A 22,708-nucleotide genomic window follows, 5' to 3' on the forward strand; every position below is an offset into this window, starting at 1 on the left:
TGGAAAAAGGTCAATATTTTCTGTGGCTAAATTCATTAAAAATATATTTAATTTAGCTTTGAATCCACTTATCATAGTAAACATAGTTGGAAGTGTGCAATCTTTGCCTTGTAATTTAAGATTCAAAATATTAAGGTAATCCGTAACGTCGACAAGAAATGCAAGATCACTCAACCAGGATGTATTCTTCAGTAATTCGGTTTCCAAAGGTAATGCCCCTTTTTCCTCTAAAAATTCTATGACCTGCTTCCTCAAGTTGAAGAAATGTTTCTTCATTTTTCCTCTTGAAAGCCATCTTACAGCGCAGTACAGTTGTAACTCTCCATATTCACCGATTTCTTCTTCAAATAAAGCTCTGAATTCACGTCTATTAAGAGCTTTTGCACGTATGTAATTTATGCAACGTACTACTGGATCCATAACATCATCCAACTTCATGTCTTTTGCACACAAAGCTTTTTTCGAACTTGCTCCCGCGGGCCATTTGAAATTCGTTCGCGGGCCATACTGTGGCCCGCGGGCATAGGGTTGAGCAGCCTTACTCTAGCTAATTGAGTGCTACGCGCTTTCACTTGTTATCTAGTTAGTACTTTGGTAGGTACTTAAATCTTAAGCGCTGTAATTATGATATGTATTAAGTTATAATCTAAAGGGGTCAAGGTTGGTATTAAGAGCTCTATCTAATTTATTTTTTTAAAGGTTACATTCTTATTAAGTGTCATAATTTCATTGATATTGTTTTGTTACCTTTAAGCTTCAACGCAAGCGCATCATCTGAAAACGGATTTTAATATTTAAAGTAATTAAATTAATATTGTGGAATATAGAGCAGAATTCTCTGTTTCCTACCTACCTATAACTAGATATTTAATGGAGTTATTTGAATGGTTTGCGTATAAAATGGTAATTGACACTTTATTATATTACTTTGTAATCGTTTCTTGTATTTAGAACCTGTGATTACCAAACTACAGGCCTTTCATCTTCCCTGAAAATATGTTTTGAAAAAACTTGACACTGGGTCAACTGTTTTCATTCCAAATTTCATTCATATCGGTGCTGTAATTTGGCTGTGAAAGCGAAACAGATATAATTAGTCTGGAAAGGGTTGCAAAACTAACGGTCCATAGAAAGGATATTTGGAACAAGGGCTGATCTTTTATACTATTTTCGAGGTTTTATTTCCATGGTAACATTGATATGTTGAGCTTTTTGGAGTTTGCTCTACACACGAACTGTTATGTAACAAGTATTGACTATTGTCCATATCCTGGATACAATAACAGTTTAATGTGAAATGTTTGAACTGCTGTTGTAGGTATTGTTGGGTACACCTACGAATACATTTATTTAATAAAATATTATAGAGTTTTTTCATTTACAGCGTTCTGTTAACTTTACAAAAATGTTAAGTACTACTATAAAAACAATATAGCTTTTTGTATTATGATATCACGTTTTCCCTGTAGTCCAGAATCGATAAACAAACACAACCCATGTCTTTTTTGCTTGCTCTACCAAGTTTGTACGGAGTTTATAAGTTAATTATTAGTAATAATAATCTGTAAAACATTTTAATTATCTAACACATATGACACAAATATTTCTCCGTATCATATTATCAAATGTATTCACGCCTATATTTCATGCACACTTGAGCACAGCAGTGCTTACAAAGTTTATACTTTACAATAATTTCATGCGTTTTGTGGTTAGTTTGTTATTACATATGTCAGGCGGTCCACCTCGTGGTGTATTTCGATCCTAGGTTACACAATAGTTATTGTCGCAAGTAAATTTATATGTATAAATAACTAGCTGATTTTAAACATACAAAGTAACTTGGATGGAAACTTTGGTCTAGCGATTTTGCACCGGGGAAGGTACCACGCCTCCACAGAAGATAGGCTTGAAATAGTTCCATGTTATTGTTATTGTGTTTCATACAATGATTGGAAGCAACGAAGGTCCGTATGACGTATCATTTTACCTACTCAGCTCAGTCCCTTTTCTTGTAGTTCGAAGGAACGGAACATCCCATAGAACTTGGAACAGAAGTAGCACCGTTTCATCGGTTTCCGAAATAAGGAGATTTCAACACTATTAGCTTCGCAGCTCTATCATAGCTCAATATAATATATTGTTATTCCTTGTTACATTTACACTTATATGAGTCCAATAATGTTGGCAAGCTCGCTTGTATAACAAATAAAAAAGAATAAATTAATGAAGAATATACCACTCTATTGTGATTATTAACTGAAAAGAAATACTTTAGCAAATAACGTGGACAGTTTCAAAAGTCAAATATAACATTCACTAACTTTATATTAAAAAGTTTCTGCCACGTTCCGTCGTAACAGAATGTTGAGAAACATTCTTGAAGACAATATAAGGAAATTTGGAGAATATTCCCCGAGTTGTATCCAGTTATTTCCAGAACGAATTACGTCATAACTCATAACTCAGGATGCATAGTAATTAAACAAACTCAAATGGCTTCTAGCTTTGCAGTAACGTAAAACATTGGATTGTATAACGTTGAAATACTCCGGTAGATAGCGCATGCACAAACGTGGTTGGAGGACTTTCCCAGAAATAAGGAGAATATTCTCAAATTGTAGAGTCATTTCTTACTAGAAAATGCTTCAAAACTGGTCCAACTTTTATAAACTTGTATCAGTTTTTCTCTACACTCTCTATTTTTCGTCATCATCAAAATTCTCATGCTATTGACATTGAGATATACATATGGAGACGACATCACTTATGTTCCGCTCAACATACGCCATAATTATGGCGAAACTGCACGCTCATTTTTTATTTGTTTTAAAGTGAAACGCATCAAATATGCCTTCGTGTGTGTTACGATATTGCACAAATAATACAAATAATACGGAAAAGTGCAAAGGAATAACTTTCATCGGTAAGTACCTAACTAGATAATAATTTTTAAAACTTAGTTAGAGCAAAAAAATGGCGCCCAGATTTTGTTCGTGGTGTCTCCTCCATACGTAGTAATATTATCTCAATGGCTATTGAAAATGCTACGGATTGTCTATTTTTTATACGATTATGGAAATATCGTTTGACCTTGACTGAAGCCGAGCCTCTAATTTGATAATTCTGATTGCCTTCCATTAATTAATCTCACTGATTGAGGCGTGTATTCCATATAGACTCGTAAATTCCAGTGACACTTACGACTCTGTCGTACAAACAACGTCCACAGATAACGTAAATTACTGATGTCTGATATTGGCGCCCTTTTTTGCATGAACATAATTAACATAATTATTTTTACTTATAATATACTTTTGAATTATAATTGTATTATGTATTCAGTAAATTGAATTGAAAAAGGATATTAATATTTTTTTAACTACGTTGCAATACACATATTAAAAATACAATAAGAATCAATGGTTAAATATAATTCGATGCCTGTAATCATATAACACACTTCAATTAAATATGACTCCACGGTAATTATTGGTTCCTAATATATAATTTTTATACAATAACAATTATATCACATTCTAATGTCATCTCTTCCAACCCCATAATTGCACCCTTTGCCATTATAATTTGGAAACTGAATTGATGATTATTTCTCTAGAAAATATAAGGGATATTAAATGTAGGGGTTTTTTTACGCGTTAGTCGCTCTAGGGTGGTTTCTATTTTGAATTGTATTTCGTCTATGCATTGCGAACGACATCGATTTATTAGATTTGAAGTTTCTAATTGTACTTCCCGAATATTTATTAGAAGGGCAATTATTATGCAATACAATAGCGGTTTAATACAAAAGAAATCATTTGTAAAAAATATTAAAGTACTCTACTGAATGTTTTTTTTAGTGAAATATTAATTGATTTTCGTTAAACTTAAATTAATAATAATCAACATTTTACAAGAAATTAAATTTTCAACGTGTATGAATATTTGAGGTCAAAATGCTAACCTATACCTAACTCATGCCTCTATACATTATATACTCTTTACTTTCGGTCATAACCTTTTTGTAACTACGTTAAGTTATAGATTATAGCAAGGTATAGCTGCTATTTTGCCCTTACAGCCCTAAACTTTAAATTCCAAGTTTTGACCTGATTCTCTAAATGAATATTTATAACCCTTGACTGGATGCGACGTGGCTTCTCATATTTATACAGTTTAAACGGAAACTTGTAAGAAAAGTCACTTTAAAAGTCTCCAGTACTGCCTTACAATGGTTATATGCAAATACTTTTGAACATGTAAAAAACGGCTGAACAGTTTTTAAGAATAAGAACTCTGCTTTATAAATAAATTGAAATATAGAAAGAGATTCGTATGATATAAATGAGTCATTATAGTTCACAGCTAATGTACTGTGAAAACAACAAATGAGTTATTTCTTTGTTATTTTACTCTTAACATCTATTTTTATCTATGGGTGCATTTAAAAACAACAGTGGAACGAAGCCAAAATCTGCTTTGCGTGAAAATGAAACTGTTTTCGGAAAAATATTAATAGATATTCAAGTTTTAATATATAAATATGTGTTTGTGCCTCATGCGTTTTTCAGTTTGATATACTTACGTACACACATATTACATGCTTAATAAATGATGTGCTAACTCGTTTTAGTTCAATAGATAGCTTTTATTACTGAACTAGCTGCGCTCCGCGGTTTCACCCGCGTGTCTCCGCTCCTGTTGGTCTTAGCGTGATGATAATATTATACAGTTTAAAACCTTCCTCGATAAATGGTCTATCTAACACCGAAATAATTTTTCATATCGGTCCTTGTGAGTAGTTCTTGAGATTAGCGCGTTTAAACAAACAAACAAACTCTTCAGCTTTAGAATATTATTAGTATAAATTTAACAATCATTAATTTAAATTCGAACTTAAGTTTATAATCTATAGATGTGGTTAAATCGATAGTTTACTAAAACAAGACGAAGCCATCGTCGATATTAATTGATAGGTAAGGCTTATTGGATCTGTTAAATTAATGGATAGAGTTACAAGATGTAATTATGATCAATTATTAATAGTGACATATCTGTCAAAGATAATTAAGTTACAAACTATGAATTTGAGGTTATCTTCATTTAATTGTATTTGGCGCCAACCGCCATGTTGGTTTATTGTTTTAATTGAAACAGTTTTGGTTATTGGTGTAGAATTTTTTTTGTTTGTACTTATTTGGTTACCATAAAAACGAGAAAAAATAAAACGAGTGGAACTATTCAACAGAATGTTAACAATTTATTTTTCACAGGCCATAAAACGTCTCAGTCGCTAAAGTTTGAATACGTTCAAGAGATAAAAGTAACAGCCGTTGTTGACAGACACTTGTATTATAAAATTATTTATCACAAGTCTAATTATCTTATATATTTATATATTATATCGGGTTATTTAACCCGAATTGATTTGTCTATTTGCAGGATAATATATAAAGAAAATAGTAGGATATGATTACTTAAATAAAAAAATACAATTAGGTATAAGGGAAACTTTGTTTTTTTATGATAGAGCTAGCAAAATAATATAATATGTGCTACCATAGATGAATCAACTACTTTAAAAGCAAATAAATTATTTATTGTGTAATAGAAATCCAAGTCAGGCGAAGTCGGGGCGATAGTCTTGTCTGTTTTATATGAATTGATTGTTGTACATCATGTGTTGGCGGCTTCTATGAAAAGGATTAAGTCAACTTGTGAACTATTCTTGTCTACACAGTAGTTCTGTGTAACAATTAATCATGTGAAATGATATTGGGAATTGGAATAGGGTTGAAACATATGAAAAATTGTTTGGTTTTATCTTTTTAATTTATATATAATATCTATATATGATTAGTGATTACATGTTTAAAACAATGATGATGAATTGATGAGACTGTAATAAATAATTGATAGGTAATAATGAAGTCTATCAGCATACATATAATTTTTAAATTACTCTTATTGTTAGAACAATATGTATTTTAAATCTGGTTCTTGCATACATATTTATTTTCGTGTCGTTAAAAAAATTCCTGAATAAATATGTGATTCTTAATTTATCGAGGCCGAACTCTACCAACGACATTAGCAAAGCCTCTAACAAAAATACTTTTAATTCTACACAACCTTGTTAAAAACCAGGAATACCGGGCAAATCAAAATACCAGTAATGGATTACGAAAAGTGGGTTAAATCATTAATCATGTGTAACAGAATGGCGTTGTTAAGCCCCTTCGTAAGTCGGTCAATCCACGCGGCAAATGATTTATTAGAGTTTTACAAATTTTTAATATTAACACGTCACTGTCATGCAATTTGTTTTTTTTTTGTAATAGCATGCGGTGGGTGCAACTCTAGACTCTATTTTTTCCCTGTTTGACTTGAAATTTAAGATAGTATAAGTATATAGATTAATAAGAGTCTGGGTACTAATATATTCTACTTTTTTAATGTCAAGTCTAGTTAAGTAAGATTTATAAGTAGAGCAAGAATGAAAACACAGGCTGAAGCTAGTTAACTAACTATAAATATTATCAAAAGTAACTGAGCATATACCTACACATATAATTGGGATACATAAGTAAACATAATTTATGCTATCACGAAAGCTAAATATACAATGTTCTTGCTTAACTAAACCTAACCATTACAAGCTCTGTGAAAATATTGATATTACAATTGTTTTCAAGAATTACAGCGTTCACCGAAATTCCCCGACGTTTCTAGAAACGTACATTAAAACGGTTCATCCCTTCACTATGTTTTTTTAAACCCACCCTCTCCATGAGAGTGCTTATTATATATTAATCTGAATGTTGGCTGTAAATCTGCACCTTCGTGAATTATTAGCAAGATCCATACAATTTTATTGTTTATTTTTCGTATAACTTGTTGTTTGTTTCGTGAAAAAACATAACGTAATAAACAAGTCAACGTTTTTCGGGAAGCACAATAAGTACACAAGGTCATATTTAAATCATAGGTAAAAATACAGAGAACATAGAAGTTTTTATTTTATAAGTAGATAATTATATTTTTATAGATTGAGCTTTAAAATTATAATGAAAGTTGAAACACTATGATAATATGTACTCGTACTCGTATAGATACGTTAATATATTTTTTTATGTTAAAGAATTAAAAAGCTGTAAACACTGTTAATCACATTAAAAAATTCCAGTATAGGTAATATGTATAAGTACGATGTAAAACCACAAACACAAAAACGTTAAGAATTTTCATGCACTCATGGACAGAATGTTTGCACTCATGGAATATTTTCAGCTGTCCTTTGTAATACCAGAGATAATATGATACTATACTAGTATTACAATCTTGTTCGTTATCTCAAGTAAAATCAAAGGTTGACCATTGGCAAAAATTAAAGTGAGAACAAGTGAAACCTTGCAGCTAAGTTCGTGCTTATCGGGCCTTTGGGAAGAAGTGGGTCGCGTCCTCGGTGCGACTCCGTTGTTTGATACGGCACGATAAATTCAAGTGTCTTTATTTTTAAATCTTAAAGAATGGTGTGATTCTTTGAATGAATTGATTTTGGAATGCTATTATATTTTGAAGACATTTATTTTTTACAATATATTCAAAACTTATATAATGGAGGATATTGTAATGAGTACTACCAACAAATAAAAAACTACTTAGGTACTTAAAAAACTTATAATATATTCGGAATGGATATCGTGATGAGTAGTTGAATTTACCAACCAACATATGCCGTGGCATTTATATAAAATGCCACGGCAATCTAATTTACAGATTATTCAGATATGAATAATGTATTTTTACCCCTTTTAACTTAAAATTTACTTCTTAAAAATATAATACTATAAATCAATTCTTATATAACTCTTTACTTTATCCAAAAAAGTTCAATCAAAAGATTAGGCCCAATCTAACCAATCTGCTTGCTCTAATTACTTTTTCTCTCTAATTACACCTCTTTTCTTAAAGCAATTAATCTCTGCAGCGGCTCGGCTAGTTAGCTGTGTTTTTAGATGTTTTACAAAATAAATCTTATGCTGAATAGGAATTCTTATATTTAAAGAACAATTGAAGTATTAACTTGTCTAGTTAAATAATTCAACTCTGCATTTTGATGTGCATTAAAATGTATATTGTGAAAATACATTTTAATGCACAAGTATAACATAATTTGTAGATAGAATTTACTCCTAAACAGTGTTCTTATACTATTAATTTAATTTTAGAAATAATATATTGCCACTTTTTGATGGCCTTTACATTTTAAAATCTTTGATGTCATATTGATTTCTGATTCTGTCCCTCGAAATTATTAGAATAAGGCACAATTACGTAAGATGCATGATTAAATACATGAGAAAATGAAGCACATTATAAGCTCGATTTGAGCACTTATTTCTATCAAACAAATAAACAGAAGTCTATTATTTCCTAGTTCAAGCAATGGAAACATCAGAGCATCAACCCTCATCCTAGGGTTGCACCCCTCAATGCTGTACAGTTGCACGTAGAATTGATTTCGACTCCCTTCGCGAAATTTTGACAATGAAGGTTTTACAAAACAAGTGTTTGTCAAATGTAAAACGTCTTGATGACGCTTGTGAATTGTGATGGATTGTCGATGCATGTGTGATTTTGCTTCTGCGTCATGTATTTTTTGTTGGGTAGTGAACGTCATGATGTTATGGAAACAAGTCAATGACAAAAGGCAGGCTGTGTGCACTTTTAAATAGTAAATTAATACGTATGTTATATACATTTTTTCATACACCAGCAATAAGCAATTACGTGTTATCTCCTCCCCCTTACATTTTACACTTACATAGTCAATGATTTGATTATTTTAACATAAATAATAGCTCTACAAATATTGCTACGACAACATACGCAAAAGACTACGCTCTAAAACAGGAAAAATAATATTGTAATATTACTTAATTTAATGACTAATAACAAGTTGTCAATAATCATTACTATAACACGTCAAATTCAACTGTAATCCCAACCAAAAGATACCAACTCGACTCACGGCCGCTTTCAATATTCGATCGTGAATCTTAGATTTCTATTGATCCAGATTTTATCCGATCCGTCGATTGATGTTGAATCTGCATTTCAATAAGCCGATCTCGTCTCCAAATCCATTAGAAAAAAGGGATTGGTCATAAATTTGCGCCCTCCTTAACGTTTTGTTTTACGCATTTGCAGTAAAAGAACATCAGCAATTGTTAATGAGTAAAATGGTGTTTGCTTTCTTATAGCTAATCTATTTTATGTATAATCACAAGAAATTGCATACACAGTAATAATAATAATTGATTGCAAAGTTGCAGCGGTAAAGTACTATAACGTTAACGTTAGATTAGTAATATACGTTTTGTTGAAGAGGAACGGAACGTCAGTCAATCGCAAACGTCAGTCAGTCAGTTTGACATTGGCAAAATTAACTTAAATTATATTATTATAGTCTCAAGTTTGTTTGTTCCTTGGAAAGAAGAAAGTTAAATAAAAAATGGAGTCAGAGGCAGAAACTGTAAGTAAATAATTATACTAAATATACGTGCAATAAACATTCACGTCCACAAATGTATAATTTTCTATGTAAAAGATAAACGCGTGGCGCGGTATTTCGCGCCATTTCGTACAAAACTTACTAAGTTTTATTTTATTTGTTTGTAGAGTAAAACTAAACCTCTTTCGAAGGAAGAGACGAAAGGGCTGCTCTCCTTAATTGAGGGGAGCAAGATATTGTATAACAAGAAGACCAATGCCACCAGTAATAAAATGAAGATAGAAGAATGGACACGGATTGCAGGGGTCTTCAATGCAAATATAGGCACCTGTCGCCGTACACCACAACAACTGCGTCTTAAGTGGGAAAACTTGAAAAAGAATTCGCGAAAGCGCATTGGTCTCATGCGGATGGAACGGATAAAGGTAAATTAAGTTTAAAATAGATAAACCCTAAAAATACAAAACTTGGACTAGCCTTGCCTGCTTGTTAGTCTAATAACTAGACTAGTGGTTGTAAGCGACTGCTGAGCATGAGGTATTAGTCAGTATTTTCAGGTTGGGCAGTGTTTTTAAGTTTTAACATTAGGAATTTCTCAGTAGCTGCCCGGAGTCTGGATATGTGCCCGGTAGATGGCAATAGGCTTGCCTTAAAACATAACTGGCAAAATGTGGGTGTGCCAGGGTGTGCTACCGCTGCTCAACCTGTTGGGGAATACAGGGCATGATGTTATGTTATATTTTACTTATAGTTAAGTAGGTACTGTAAATGGTAGTCCAGAACATGTTGATGAGGAATTTTTTTAAATATATAATTAATGATTATGTCAAATTATGTTCCAGACTGGAGGTGGGCCACCAGGGTACTTTCCTCCAGATGAGATCCTGGACAGGGTAGCAGCATTACTGGGCAGCACTGGAGAGGGTCTCACAGTGAGGTTTGGTGGTGATGCTGAGCCCCAACTTATTGGTGATAGTGATGGTGATGGGAGTGTTGGGACAGCTTATATTGTGCCAGCTGATCATCCAATGCTATTGATTGACACTCCATTGCCTGTGGAAAATCCTACGCCGTCCATGGATTATACATCTGTGTCCATGGGCAATGAAGTGCCAGCCAATGGCATTGGGGATGAGTTGGTGTCGCTGGGTACGCCCAATATCCATTCCATTGAAAAAAGGAATTTCAAAACTAGTGGTAATATCCTATTACATAATAATAATGTGATACTTTGCATGTTTGTTACACAATAATGCTTTATTGGCTCAACCAATATGGATAAAATTTTGGCACACAGGTAGACTATGACCTGGAACATATATGTTAGGTACCTACATGAAGATTGTGAAGATGAATAAACATTAAAGTTTGTGAGGATGGATATTTGATACTTTTCCATGCAAAAACTACTAAAAGAATTTTGATGAAATTTTAAACATTATGTTTTCCTATATTTAATGCATTTTTGTTTTACAGGTGGTGTTAAGCGGAAGCTACTGAAGCCAGACAACGGGTGTCAAGCTCGAAACAAGGCATTGGCAGAGTATTATAACATTAAAAAACAAATGTTAGAAACTAAAATGAGAGAGAAGAATGAAACTTTATTATTACAGAATAAAAACTTAACGCTAGTAAATGAAAAATTAGAGTTAGAAAATGAAAAATTAAAATTAGAAATAAGGAAGCTGAAGGGTGAGGATTTTTAAAATTATATAATTTCGTGTAAATATATTTTATGTAGGTATGTAACTAAATAAACTATTTTGAAAAATTAATGTTTTATTGAAATTATCATTGTTTAATAATTTGAAGCTAATAAAAGGTATGATAATAAAGACAAAATGTTAATGATAAAAATCTAATCAAAGGAATTTACAAATTATCTCAAGACAGACTATTCATATTTTTGTAAAATAAATAGGTAGGTAATAAGTTTTAAAAATAATTAGAAATCAGTCCTTGTCTATTTCTGATATCATTTTCAATACTGTCCGAATTCTCTGATATCACAGTAGTTTCATTATCGTCTGGCATTTCTACTTCAGGGGGTACTTCTTCAATGTTATAATTTCTGCAGATATTGTGAAGAACAGCTGTAGCAATTATAACTGTTTGTATGTTATATAATGACAACCGCATGGTCAAGGATATTACTGGGAAGCGACGTTTCCAGACTCCAAATGTCCTAAACAAACAAATACATTTTTTTATAAACTTGGTTAATAAAAAGTAAATGAATAGGTAGGTACTTAATTTTTATAATCTCTAGTATAGTGAAAGCTTTATAAAATGGTGATTTTACCTTTCAATTGTGTTTCTAGTTTTTATCTGGGCCTCATTGTAGTTTATTTCCTGGGCAGTTGCTGGGTTTAACAAAGGTGTGAGCAAGTAAGGCCGGTTTGGATAGGCACTGTCCCCGAGCAACCAGCGATTTCCTAGAATACCATCTTCACACTGGGCTGTAATAAGAGTTAGATACATTAGAAATTCATATTATTTTAAATGTTAATAACATTTAAAAGGGCAATAAACCCAATATTACTTACCTTTTAATACTGACTGATTAAAAATTGTAGCATCATGAGCAGAACCAGGCCACCGAGCAACAACATTCATTAATTTAAGGTCTGCATCACAAACGGCTTGGACATTGATTGAAAAGTATCCTTTCCTATTTCTATATTCCTCTCCTATTGTTGAACCTGAAATACATAATATTTTATTTTATTTGTTGTAGCAAATGTATGGCAACTTTCTAAACAAATAGTAATTAAGTTAATTGCAAATTTTTTATTGATAACAAATCAGTACTTGTATACCTACATGGAGACTGAATGTGTACATGTGTACAGTCAATAGCACCACATACTCTAGGAAATTGAGCTATGTTATAAAATTTATCTGTAGTTCTAGAATGCAGAAAAATATATTTGTTATACAATCTAGCGATAGCAGCAGATATATCTGCCACTATTCTACAAGCTGATGATAAGGATACTCCAGCAAAGTCGGCCACTGAATTAAGCATTGTACCCAATGCATAAAATCGAAGTGCCAATAAAAGTTGATGCAATGGTGGTATACCATTATTCCTGAAAATGATAGGTACTTTAGTTATGTATCCAATTTTTAGGTTATGTTTATATACATTTTGAAGCAATTTGAGCAAACAAATAAATTTCTTACCGTCTTGATTTCACTTTGATATAGGGCATTATTTCATTAAAGACAGATTCTACTGAGGCTTTGTTCATTCTGAATCTGAATGTAAACTCTGCGTCAGTTAAACTTGCCATGAAGTTTATTCGTCGAAAAGTTTTTGAGGACACAGCTCTCTCTTGTTCGCTGTCGCTACTATCCCAATCCGACAGCTGAGCTAATAATTCAAGATCACTATCACTTGAAAATATTTCCATTTTCACGCCTTTTATCAATACAATCGGTCAAAATTGGAGGATCACAAATAAAGATCTATAACGTTCAAAAATCGATTTGTCAAAATCAGAGATCGGTTAAAGAAAACACCATACTCTCACTTTCATACAAATACCAATCTAAAAACCCGATCGGCCCTCCCAAAGATGGATTGAAAAAAAAGATCGAGTTAGCGATCCATCGATCGGTTATTGAAATACTAAAAGTAGAAAATGGATTGAAATATCAATCTCGACCAGCAAATTAGGGATTGAGATTCAATATAGAAAGCGGCCGTCAATCTGCAAACAATGAATTGACACATAGGTTGTTTGTATGTTTGTGTTGACATTGATTGCACGAACATTTAACCATTCCTACCTCCGACGCCCCTCAAGGGTTGTCTAGTGTCTGGCTCAAAAGTAGATCGCTATAAATACAACAGCTATTTTTATTTTTATAATTGTGAGTAGTTGTTTGGAATCGCAATTGGCTCTAACCCTAATTACGGGATGTGAAAATTGTTTTCCTGTTGATAGGCTTTTATTGCGTAAGCTTTTATGTAATAAAATAGGCTAAATTAAACTTTGTAAACTTTTATCATCAATACAATAATCACGTAGTCTTGTAGCTTGTCTGGTGTAATATAAGTTCGTATACGAAACTCTGAAATTCATATAAGTATTCTTTAGTTTGAGCTCTTTCGTCCGTTTTGGCTGTGTGTGATATTGAATACTTTCCTTTTCATGGAATAATAGAGCTATCGAAAATAATTACATTCATGAAACTTTCATAAGCACTGTGTTAGCTTATCTCTAAAAAAGTTAAATTGATAAGAGCAATAATTCTGCCAGAATTAGCTTTAATTAATTAATGAATTAGCTTTTAATAAAATTTTCGTTAAAATCCAGGGATTTATGTAATGGATTCCATTAAGGCTGGATATAAAAGATGGCTACGGTAATTTAAATTGAATTACATAACATCATAGTATTACACTAACCTAACACATCTTATGACGGTAGTAGACGAAAAAGTTTACCTACTGTAGACATCCTTCATGCTATAGCTAACAAATTGGTGATTTTATCATTATAAATAGTGCATTATATAATGTGACTTAATACCTTAAAATACAATGAGTAATGAACCAGCTAAATGTACACGTGTTTAAGTTATAAAAAGCATAACAAATTAAAATATTAAAATAAGGTGCAATGGATTATTGAAACTTGAAAGTTCATCTAAATAAAACTTTTACTAGGAACTACAGCAAAACAACTCTAAATAATTTGGAAAATCCAAAAGTGCACGCCTCATAATTTTTTTTTAATAAATATTTATTAATTATTATTTTTGTTTATTTAATAACAATTAAACCACATCGAATCAGACCCTGAAAAATGAAAGGGTTCTATTCCTGAGCATACTCAAGCGTAAGAGAAAAAAAAAGACTCGATTAGTAAAGTATTTCGGTCGCTATCGTGTTAACAAGAAAAAGGATCCGCACATACAGACACACGGACGTCCAAGACAGAACTTTTTTAAACAATTTTTTAACTAGTTTAAATAACAAAAATGACATCAAAAATATCATGAACGTTAAAAATAGTGTTTTTTCTTAATATGTGTGTGTATGTATTATCTTACAAGTGCAATGTATGATACATAAAGACATTTTAAGTTTGAAAAATCAGATGTTTGGCGCGAAGTGACAGTAGTACCCACCTCAACGCTTCGCTTATGAGGCGTGCAATACCACTTTATTGAAAATGAAATGAAATGAAATGAAAAACGTTTATTTATACACACATTATAAAATAGTTACACAATAAATTAAAGACACGACGATCGACTAAACTAGGTACTAGACCTGTGCTATAGTCGATCGACGCTTTCCTCTCGTTAAGACATAGTGCCAGCATTATAACGTGTGTTAAAGTGTGTGTGTGTTAGTGTGTGTGTTAGTGTGTGTGTGTGTGTGTTTATGCGTGTGGTTGAGTTTATAGGTATAAGATTGTGCGTGAGTTTAAATGGATAAGTATGCGTGAAATGAGGGCTTTATATAGATTATCTCTTCAATACATTAGTCTCATTAAATTTCAATTCTTACACAATATAATCATCTGTTCATTTTATAAATTCTTCAGTTTCCACATATGATAAGGTGAGTAGCATGTTTGTGATTTTATATTTAAGGCTAAAAGACGTCAAGTTGTGGATATTCAAAATTTTATTAACTTTGTTATAGAGAAAAGGACCCATATAGGCTTTACAACGTTTTGCTGCTACAGTATGAACTAAAGGTAAGTTGAAGATTTTATAGTTGCGTCTTTTTTCCGTTAGGTTTATATTTCGAGCTGATAGGTTATGGGTGTCTAGAATACAGTCTAATATAAAAAGTTTTCTGACAGAGAGAAGTTTACATTCATTGTATAGCGTTGAAGTTGAGTAGAAAATTGGCTTAGCCATCATCACTTTGAGAACGGCTCGTTGCGCTCTTTCAATTTTGAGCATGTGAGTTTTTGCAGCTCCGCCCCACACCTGAATACAATAGCCCAATACTGATTGGCAAATGGCAAAATGTACTTTTTTTAAGATCTCAATGTCAGCGATTTCTCGAAGCTTCCTAAATATTACCATAAGTTTCCGAGTGCGTGAAGCCAGAGTTTGAATATGATGCTTCCATGTTAATTGGTTATCCAAGTGCACACCTAGGTATTTTATGGCTGAAGCACTTTCTAATTTTCTACACTAGCACGAATGGTTATTTTGGATATAGTTAAATGTATCACACATATGTGCTGTTATTTCAAGTTCTCTCGGCTGCGAACACTTATACAGTGAGAAGGTTAAGTATTTGGTTTTTTCTAGATTGATAGTCAATATGTTTTCACTTAACCATGACATAACTTTTGCTAGTCCAGCCTCTGCAGATCTTTTTGTGCTATACCAGTCATTCCCGCTAAACACAATGGCCGTGTCATCAGCAAATGTTACAACATGACCATTAGATAGTTTCAGATTGCAAAGTTCATTTATGTATACAAGGAATAACGTCGGACCGAGCACACTTCCCTGCGGCACTCCATAATTCACAGTATGCATGGAACTTATCTGACTTCCACTCTTGACTACCTGTTTACGTCCTGTGAGATAGCATCTCAGTAATTGCAGTGGTAGCCCTCGAACACCAGCTTGCTCCAGTTTTCTTAAGAGTATAGGTATTGAAACCGTATCGAAGGCTTTTGCCAGGTCCAAGAAAATACCAATGCAATTTCTTTTTCGGTCGAGATTCCCAATTATATGATTTGTCAAGTTAGATACAGCATCTTTGGTAGATTTACCTCTCAGGAAACCGTATTGATGTGATGAAAAGAAATTGGTTTTATGTAAGAACTCGGATAGTCTTGAGTTAATTATTTTCTCTAAGATAGTACAAAAATTTCGATATCGAGAGTAAGTAATTCGTAGAGTTTTATTGTTGGGATGTTGTTTCAGTTTCAAGTGCATCCTGTCTCTGTTTCTTATGCATCTCAATAGACCCGGTGTTATCCACGGTTTCCGGGCAACATAATTTCTTGAAATCATTTTGTATATAACATTGCCTTGAATTAAATTTTGTATATATTGAATAAGAGCATCAGCAGCCAAGTTTGCATCTGATAATCGAAGCATATCATGAAAATTTTTGTTTTTTATTTCATTCGAGATATTGTCATAATTAATTTTCGTTAACTTCTTCGAATTACTCTTTTGTATTTTTATATTTTCTACACAAAGAATAACAGCAGAATGATCAGTGACTGAAGAATTGACAACTATGGTATTACATGGGAGGTAAGATTTCAAAATAACATGATCAAGTGAGCTGGTGCCACATGTTGGTAGCCTATGAGCAGGCAGAAGTCCATACATTGACATAGTATTCAAGTAATCATCTTTTCTCGCATCAGTGCTCCCATTGGCTATGTTAATGTTTATATCGCCTATGAGTATGACATTCTTAAAAGAGGTAAGCGTTACCAGTAGATTACTTAGTGACTCCAAGAATCTGTCAATACTTCGACAAGCCGGAGACCTGTATATAGCAATTATTACAGTGCAGGAGTTTATTTGTATAAGAATAGTATTTGCATCAAGTAAGATCTTCTCCGCTACAGAGCTTCCGGTTATTGAATTTCGTAAGTATACAACTACTCCCTCGTTCTGCGATTTACAATTTTGAGTGGCATAAGAGTTGTATCCAGGTAATGATGGCACGCTAGCGAGATGTTTCAGCCAACACTCTGTAAGTATAATTACGTCCATATCAACAATTATCTGCTTTAAAAATATCTCTAGTTGAGGAAGGTTTCTTGAGATACTGCGAATATTCTGAGATAGGATAGTGAATTTGCATTTATGTTTGTCTATAATATCAACAAGTTGTTCAGTATTGCAAACTTGGGCTTTAGAGACATGATAATTATCTAGATCACAATTTAAATCAATTATGTGAGTACTAGCCATTAGATTTGTTCAGATAAAATATGTTGGATCTGTGATTAAGACGTATTATAATAATATATTGTACATTCAAAGAAACCAAATCAGAAGACCACTCATTCAGGACGTAATTCATATAGTTTGCAATAAAAAATATAGTGTTACGCATTACATAAATTAAAAATAAAGACATGATGACAAGATCTGCATGATTAAATAGATAAAAAGTATAAAAAATCACTCTGTGATAGTTCATTATAATAATTTTAATTAATGAGAACAAACCACGCACCTGTATATTTTGTGAATATGTTGTTAAATTGATGTGAATTATAATTGTAAAGTGTAACGTGTTATGTGTATATAAAATGGCATTTTTAGAAAGATTATACAAAATACTTAATATTAAAATTAGTACATTAATAATTTCAAATAACATAAAATATTTACTAGACATAATTATACATTTCATATAGTAAATGCTAAATAATAAAAATGAAGATACGTTATACAATATTAATAATGCAAATACAATCATTAAAAATATCTTTCTAAAGTAACGAGGTTGTGGCATAATTTTAGGTTTTAATATAGATAGTTGCAGTAGAATTAAAAAGTTTATATAAGAATATAGTCAATCGGCTTTAAATTTAACCAAGTCTTCGTCGGTGTTTATGCGGATAAGAGGACATCCATCATTTTTTCTTAAATAAATATTTCCGTGTGAAGTCCAGCAGTACTTGAAGTGAATCTGTTTAGCCATTTCTTTGGTTTTCATGTATAATCGTTTAGTTTAGCCATTTCTTTGGTTTTCATGTATAATCGTTTACTTTATTGAAAAGTTATTACTTATTTAACATCAACACTTAGTAAAACTATTGCAAAACCTTTTAAAGTCGTATTTAAAATGCGAGGTCACGTTTCAGTGAGACATCCAAGTCTTGGCACTGGCACAGGCTTCCCACAAATTAGGGAGTTAATTTACTGGCAACACTGGCACTGTTTCACGTTGCATAACGTGTGCAAGGCTATTCGGATCGTTGCAAATTGTTGCAAACAATGTAGGAATTAAGTTGCAGTTGTGAACAAACGAGTAAGAGATTAAGATACGTATGTTTAAACTGTAATTATTTAGCTTTTGAAAAAGGAAGCTTAGTATGGATTAAACTTTAATAATAATCTTAGGGCCGATTTTTCAATGCTTGGATAAATCTTATCCGTCCAATAAAGTATTACACGATAATATTAAAATGTCACGTAAACTGTCAAATACGGGCAATTAGACTACGTTTTTAAAATGGTAGTTTTATACATTATTCGCGATAAGTTTTATCCAAGCATTGAAAAATCGGCCCTTAAATAAATAAACAATTAAAATGTATGAAAAAACCAACAGTGTGAAGAATTTGTTGCTCTTAGTTAGTTATAATAATTATTAATTACCTACGTAAATATAAAGTAAACTTAGGTATAGGTATTATGTTAATGCAAATGGCAATTACAAAAATCAAAAGCTTGTTAAAATATTCCCCAAAATTTTCTTTCAATTATTTACAGTCACTTAACTCATAAGTTTCATTCATTCAGTAAATATTATGCAACTATGCAAAACTGATTGAAATGTCGGAATACCCCACAAGACTTCTTATCACCGACTATTAAAGCAAATTATCCCCTAATTCGTTCATTTAACGTCTATTTTCTATTAATATTCTCTTGTTAATCTGGCCCGAGAGTAATCCAACCACTATTAATAGACCTCTCGAAAACGACTCAGTCCTATAAATTCGAAGGACGCAAGGGACCATTATGTGCTGGTGGTTTGGACAAATAGCGTTGTTTTGGATGGTTGCTATGGCAACGTTTGATCCGAATTGGAAATGCCTGAGGGTGAAGCTTGTGGAAGTGGAATGGAAATAGTGATTTCAGTGGGAGAGACAAGGACGAGATTGGGGAGCAATTTTGCAATGCACACTTGCTACAGCTAAATTGCATTAGTCTGCCATTTGGGTGACTGCTCCCAATCTGTACGATGCCTTACATAATGTGTGGGGTACCCTTTTTTTTTTTTTTTTTTTTTTTTATAGTGGGGAAATCTTCGAAAGATACCCACGGCCCCCGGGGATGGAGCCAAGGGTTATGTCGGATTCTTACCGACTAAAACCCCACTGTGTTCCGTCGAGCCGCGCAGTTAGCCGGGGCCGCGGGTACTCTTAGAAATCGTCCACGACCCTGGCAGCGGACGCCCGGTTACGGGCCCACCTCCGTTACCACCTACGGCTGCGCGCGTGCGCGCCTCCTCCTTCCTCTGCGAGGCGGCATGAGCGGAACACGTCTCATGTCACCTCACTGCCCCGGACGATGGAGCATGTCCCCGGTCCATCGTCCAGAGCCCTTCGCTAGGGAGGCAGGTCGCGATCGCTAGCGACCGCGACTCGGCGTCGGTGCCTAAAGGGTCGCCGGCGCCGCATCGGGTCCGCGAGAGGGTTCCCCTCACGAACCCGCTCCGCCTCCTCTTTTCGCACCATCACCTCCTCACAGAAGGCGACCACCGCACGCCAGGACCTGGAGCCTCCAACCATGGCGCGAACCAAGGACGGGAGCGAGAGATCCGGCCCCACAGCAGCGACCAGTCGCTGTCTAGCCACGGACCACGCAGGACACACACTCAGCGTGTGGTCCGCTGTATCCTCCTCGCTTGGGCACCAATGGCAGGCCATGGTTGGCTCCCGGATCGCGACTCGACACAGGTATCGTCCGAAACACCCGTGTCCAGACAGTACCTGTGTCAAGCGGAACGTGAGAGCCCCATGTCGTCTGCTGCACCATTCTAAAAGGACCGGCCGGATGGCCTCCACCGTCCTTACACCTGCAGTTGGGTTCTCGAGACGCCGCACCCATTCCTCCATCAGACGCTCGCGAGCCGAAGCCCTCCAGCGCGAGACTTCTTCGGGGTTTGGTTCCAGCCCCGAAGACCTGGACCCAGCAATTCGTCGGTACACGTCCGCGAGTACAGCAGCGTCAAGTTCCCAAGGGGGGGTTCCGGCTAGTACGCAGGCTGCTTCAAAAGAGACAGTCCGATATGCCCGCGATATTCTTAGCGCCATGACCCGTTGCGGACGACGCAGAAGGGGTCTAGTCCGGGCGCTAAGAGAATCAGCCCAGATGGGCGCTCCGTACAGGGCCATTGAGCGGATGGCACCGGTGTAAAGCCGGCGACAGCCATCTCCAGGCCCCCGAAGATTGGGGAGCAAGCTTCCCAGTGCCCCGGCCGCTCCGGTGAGCCGGGGGGCGAGGCGACGGAAGTGCTCCGCAAAAGACCAACGACCGTCTAAGAAAATTCCCAGATAGCGCATTGTCTGACTGATCTCTATGGACACGCCCCCCACCTGTACACAGGAACCAGCCCCTGGTGCCCTACGGGGGCCATGGAAGCACAGCGCCTCCGTCTTTTCCAAGGCCACTTTCAGACCTAGCCGGCGGATACGATTCACAACTAGATCAACGCCAGCTGTCGCCAATTGGGCTGCCTCACTTAGACAGTTTCCACGAGCAGTCACCAACGTGTCGTCGGCGTAACATAACACACCGACCCCTGGGATGTGTGGGGTACCCTACCCTGTTATTGTCCACCACCTAATATATTTATTTACTAGCGGTCCGCCCCGGCTTCGCCCGTGGTACATATTTACGTTTTCTCTACATAAAAACCATCCTCGTACTTCAAGGAATATAATAGAAAAGAATTATCGAAATCGGTTCAGCCGTTCACACGTGATGCCATGACAACGCGAAACGGGTGCAGACCCGCCGCCTTTTTATAGCTCCCGCCGCGAAGCGCGTCGAACGCGGCAACTGATACACAAAAATAATCCTTATGGCTGCATGATTCTGTATTCACGCGCGATGACTTATAGCGTATTTCATGTATAACTTTGGTGTTTCTACACCGATTTACATGATTCTTTTACTATAACCTGCCCAGGAGTATGAAGAATAATTGTGCCAAATTTGGTTAAAATCCGTCGTGTAGTTTTTGTTTCTATAACGAATATACAGACAGACAGACAGACAGACAGACAGACAGACAGACAAAAATTTTACTGATTGCATTTTTGGCATCAGTAGCGATCCCTTATCACCCCTTCATAGTTTTTTTTTTAATATATTTCATGTACAGAATTGGCCTCTCTACAGATTTATTATAAGTATAGATGATATGTGTATTTTTCTACATAAAAAATGGACCTCTGTGTCCATCAAAAGAAGAAGAGTTGAGTTTAATGCGTATTTTGTGCGATAGAGTAATTCGAAAATTTGTGATTTGCACTTGTGAAAAATTATAATATTAATTATAATAGTATTCGTGTTTAATACACCATTAACCCACACTCGCTAAGTAGAATTTAATATTATTGGAATTTTTCCGTCATACGTTTAAAAATATTAAAGACATTTTTATCGTACCACGTAAGCATTAAGAAGGCTTCACTTTTTGGGTAAGGAACCATTACTTCCGTTGAATAATTATATTCTGTTCTACGAACGTTTTATTAATGTTATCTAATATCGAAGCGCGATCATTATAACTCCTGTTTCGTTTAATTACATTGCTTTGTAGAAGCCGTGTCTGTATTCCAACAAATTCTGTTATAATTGAGTCCAACCTCGTAGGCTTTGTATGACCGAATCTTTTAAGCCCAAGGCCATTTAATTATTTCTTAAATCCGGGATTTGGGTTCATGTTAATGATGCCGAAATGGTTTAAGGATTCGAAAATGTTAGACCGTTAGCTAGACTATTTGTTATATTGTGATGAAATATTACAATATTATTTTGGTGATAAACGACAGCCTCTTTTGGAAATTAAACACAATTTTTTAATAATGTAACTGATTCATGTTGATAATTTTGGTATAGTATCTACCTACTTATTGTTTTTCGGTAAAAACGGCAGACAATGGATAAATATTATTTCATAATTTAATTTCAATAGGGATGTACTAGTAATCTGTAGTAACTAATACCTATAAGTTTGCACTTTGAATAGTAATGCACATTTCTTCTATTCGTGAATTTATCGCGACTAAGGTTAGACTTTAGTTTCTTGTTTTTATTTTACTTTATAAATATCTGTGGATATCATAATATATTTTCTACAAGAAATAATATAGTTCTTAAGTTTTTTCATCAGCTCAATGCTGAGTGCAGTTATTATGACCATTTCCAAGATAAATATTTATCTACGGAATGTAAGACAACATATCTTTTCGAAGGGTATATGGT

The 22,708-nt window shown here is 34.4% G+C and overlaps 2 protein-coding genes across 2 annotated transcripts in view; both read left to right on the top strand.

Annotated features, from left to right (window-relative positions):
- The window catches only part of LOC149910661 (uncharacterized), a 113,751-nt gene that overhangs the window by 1,129 nt on the left and 89,914 nt on the right, over window positions 1–22,708 (top strand). The window lies entirely within an intron of this gene.
- Window positions 9,386–11,370, top strand: LOC149910662 (uncharacterized). Its single transcript, XM_090115947.1, has 4 exons — window positions 9,386–9,541; window positions 9,688–9,945; window positions 10,363–10,717; window positions 10,997–11,370. The coding sequence occupies exons 1-4, from the start codon at window positions 9,521–9,523 to the stop codon at window positions 11,224–11,226; spliced, it is 864 nt and encodes a 287-aa protein (XP_089972073.1). The 5' UTR covers window positions 9,386–9,520; the 3' UTR covers window positions 11,227–11,370.

Source organism: Colias eurytheme, chromosome 2 (genome assembly GCF_061535395.1).
Source record: "Colias eurytheme isolate Ceu_HAF_F1 chromosome 2, ilColEury1 Martin Lab GWU primary, whole genome shotgun sequence".
In the NCBI taxonomy this organism is placed as follows: Eukaryota; Metazoa; Arthropoda; class Insecta; order Lepidoptera; family Pieridae; genus Colias; species Colias eurytheme.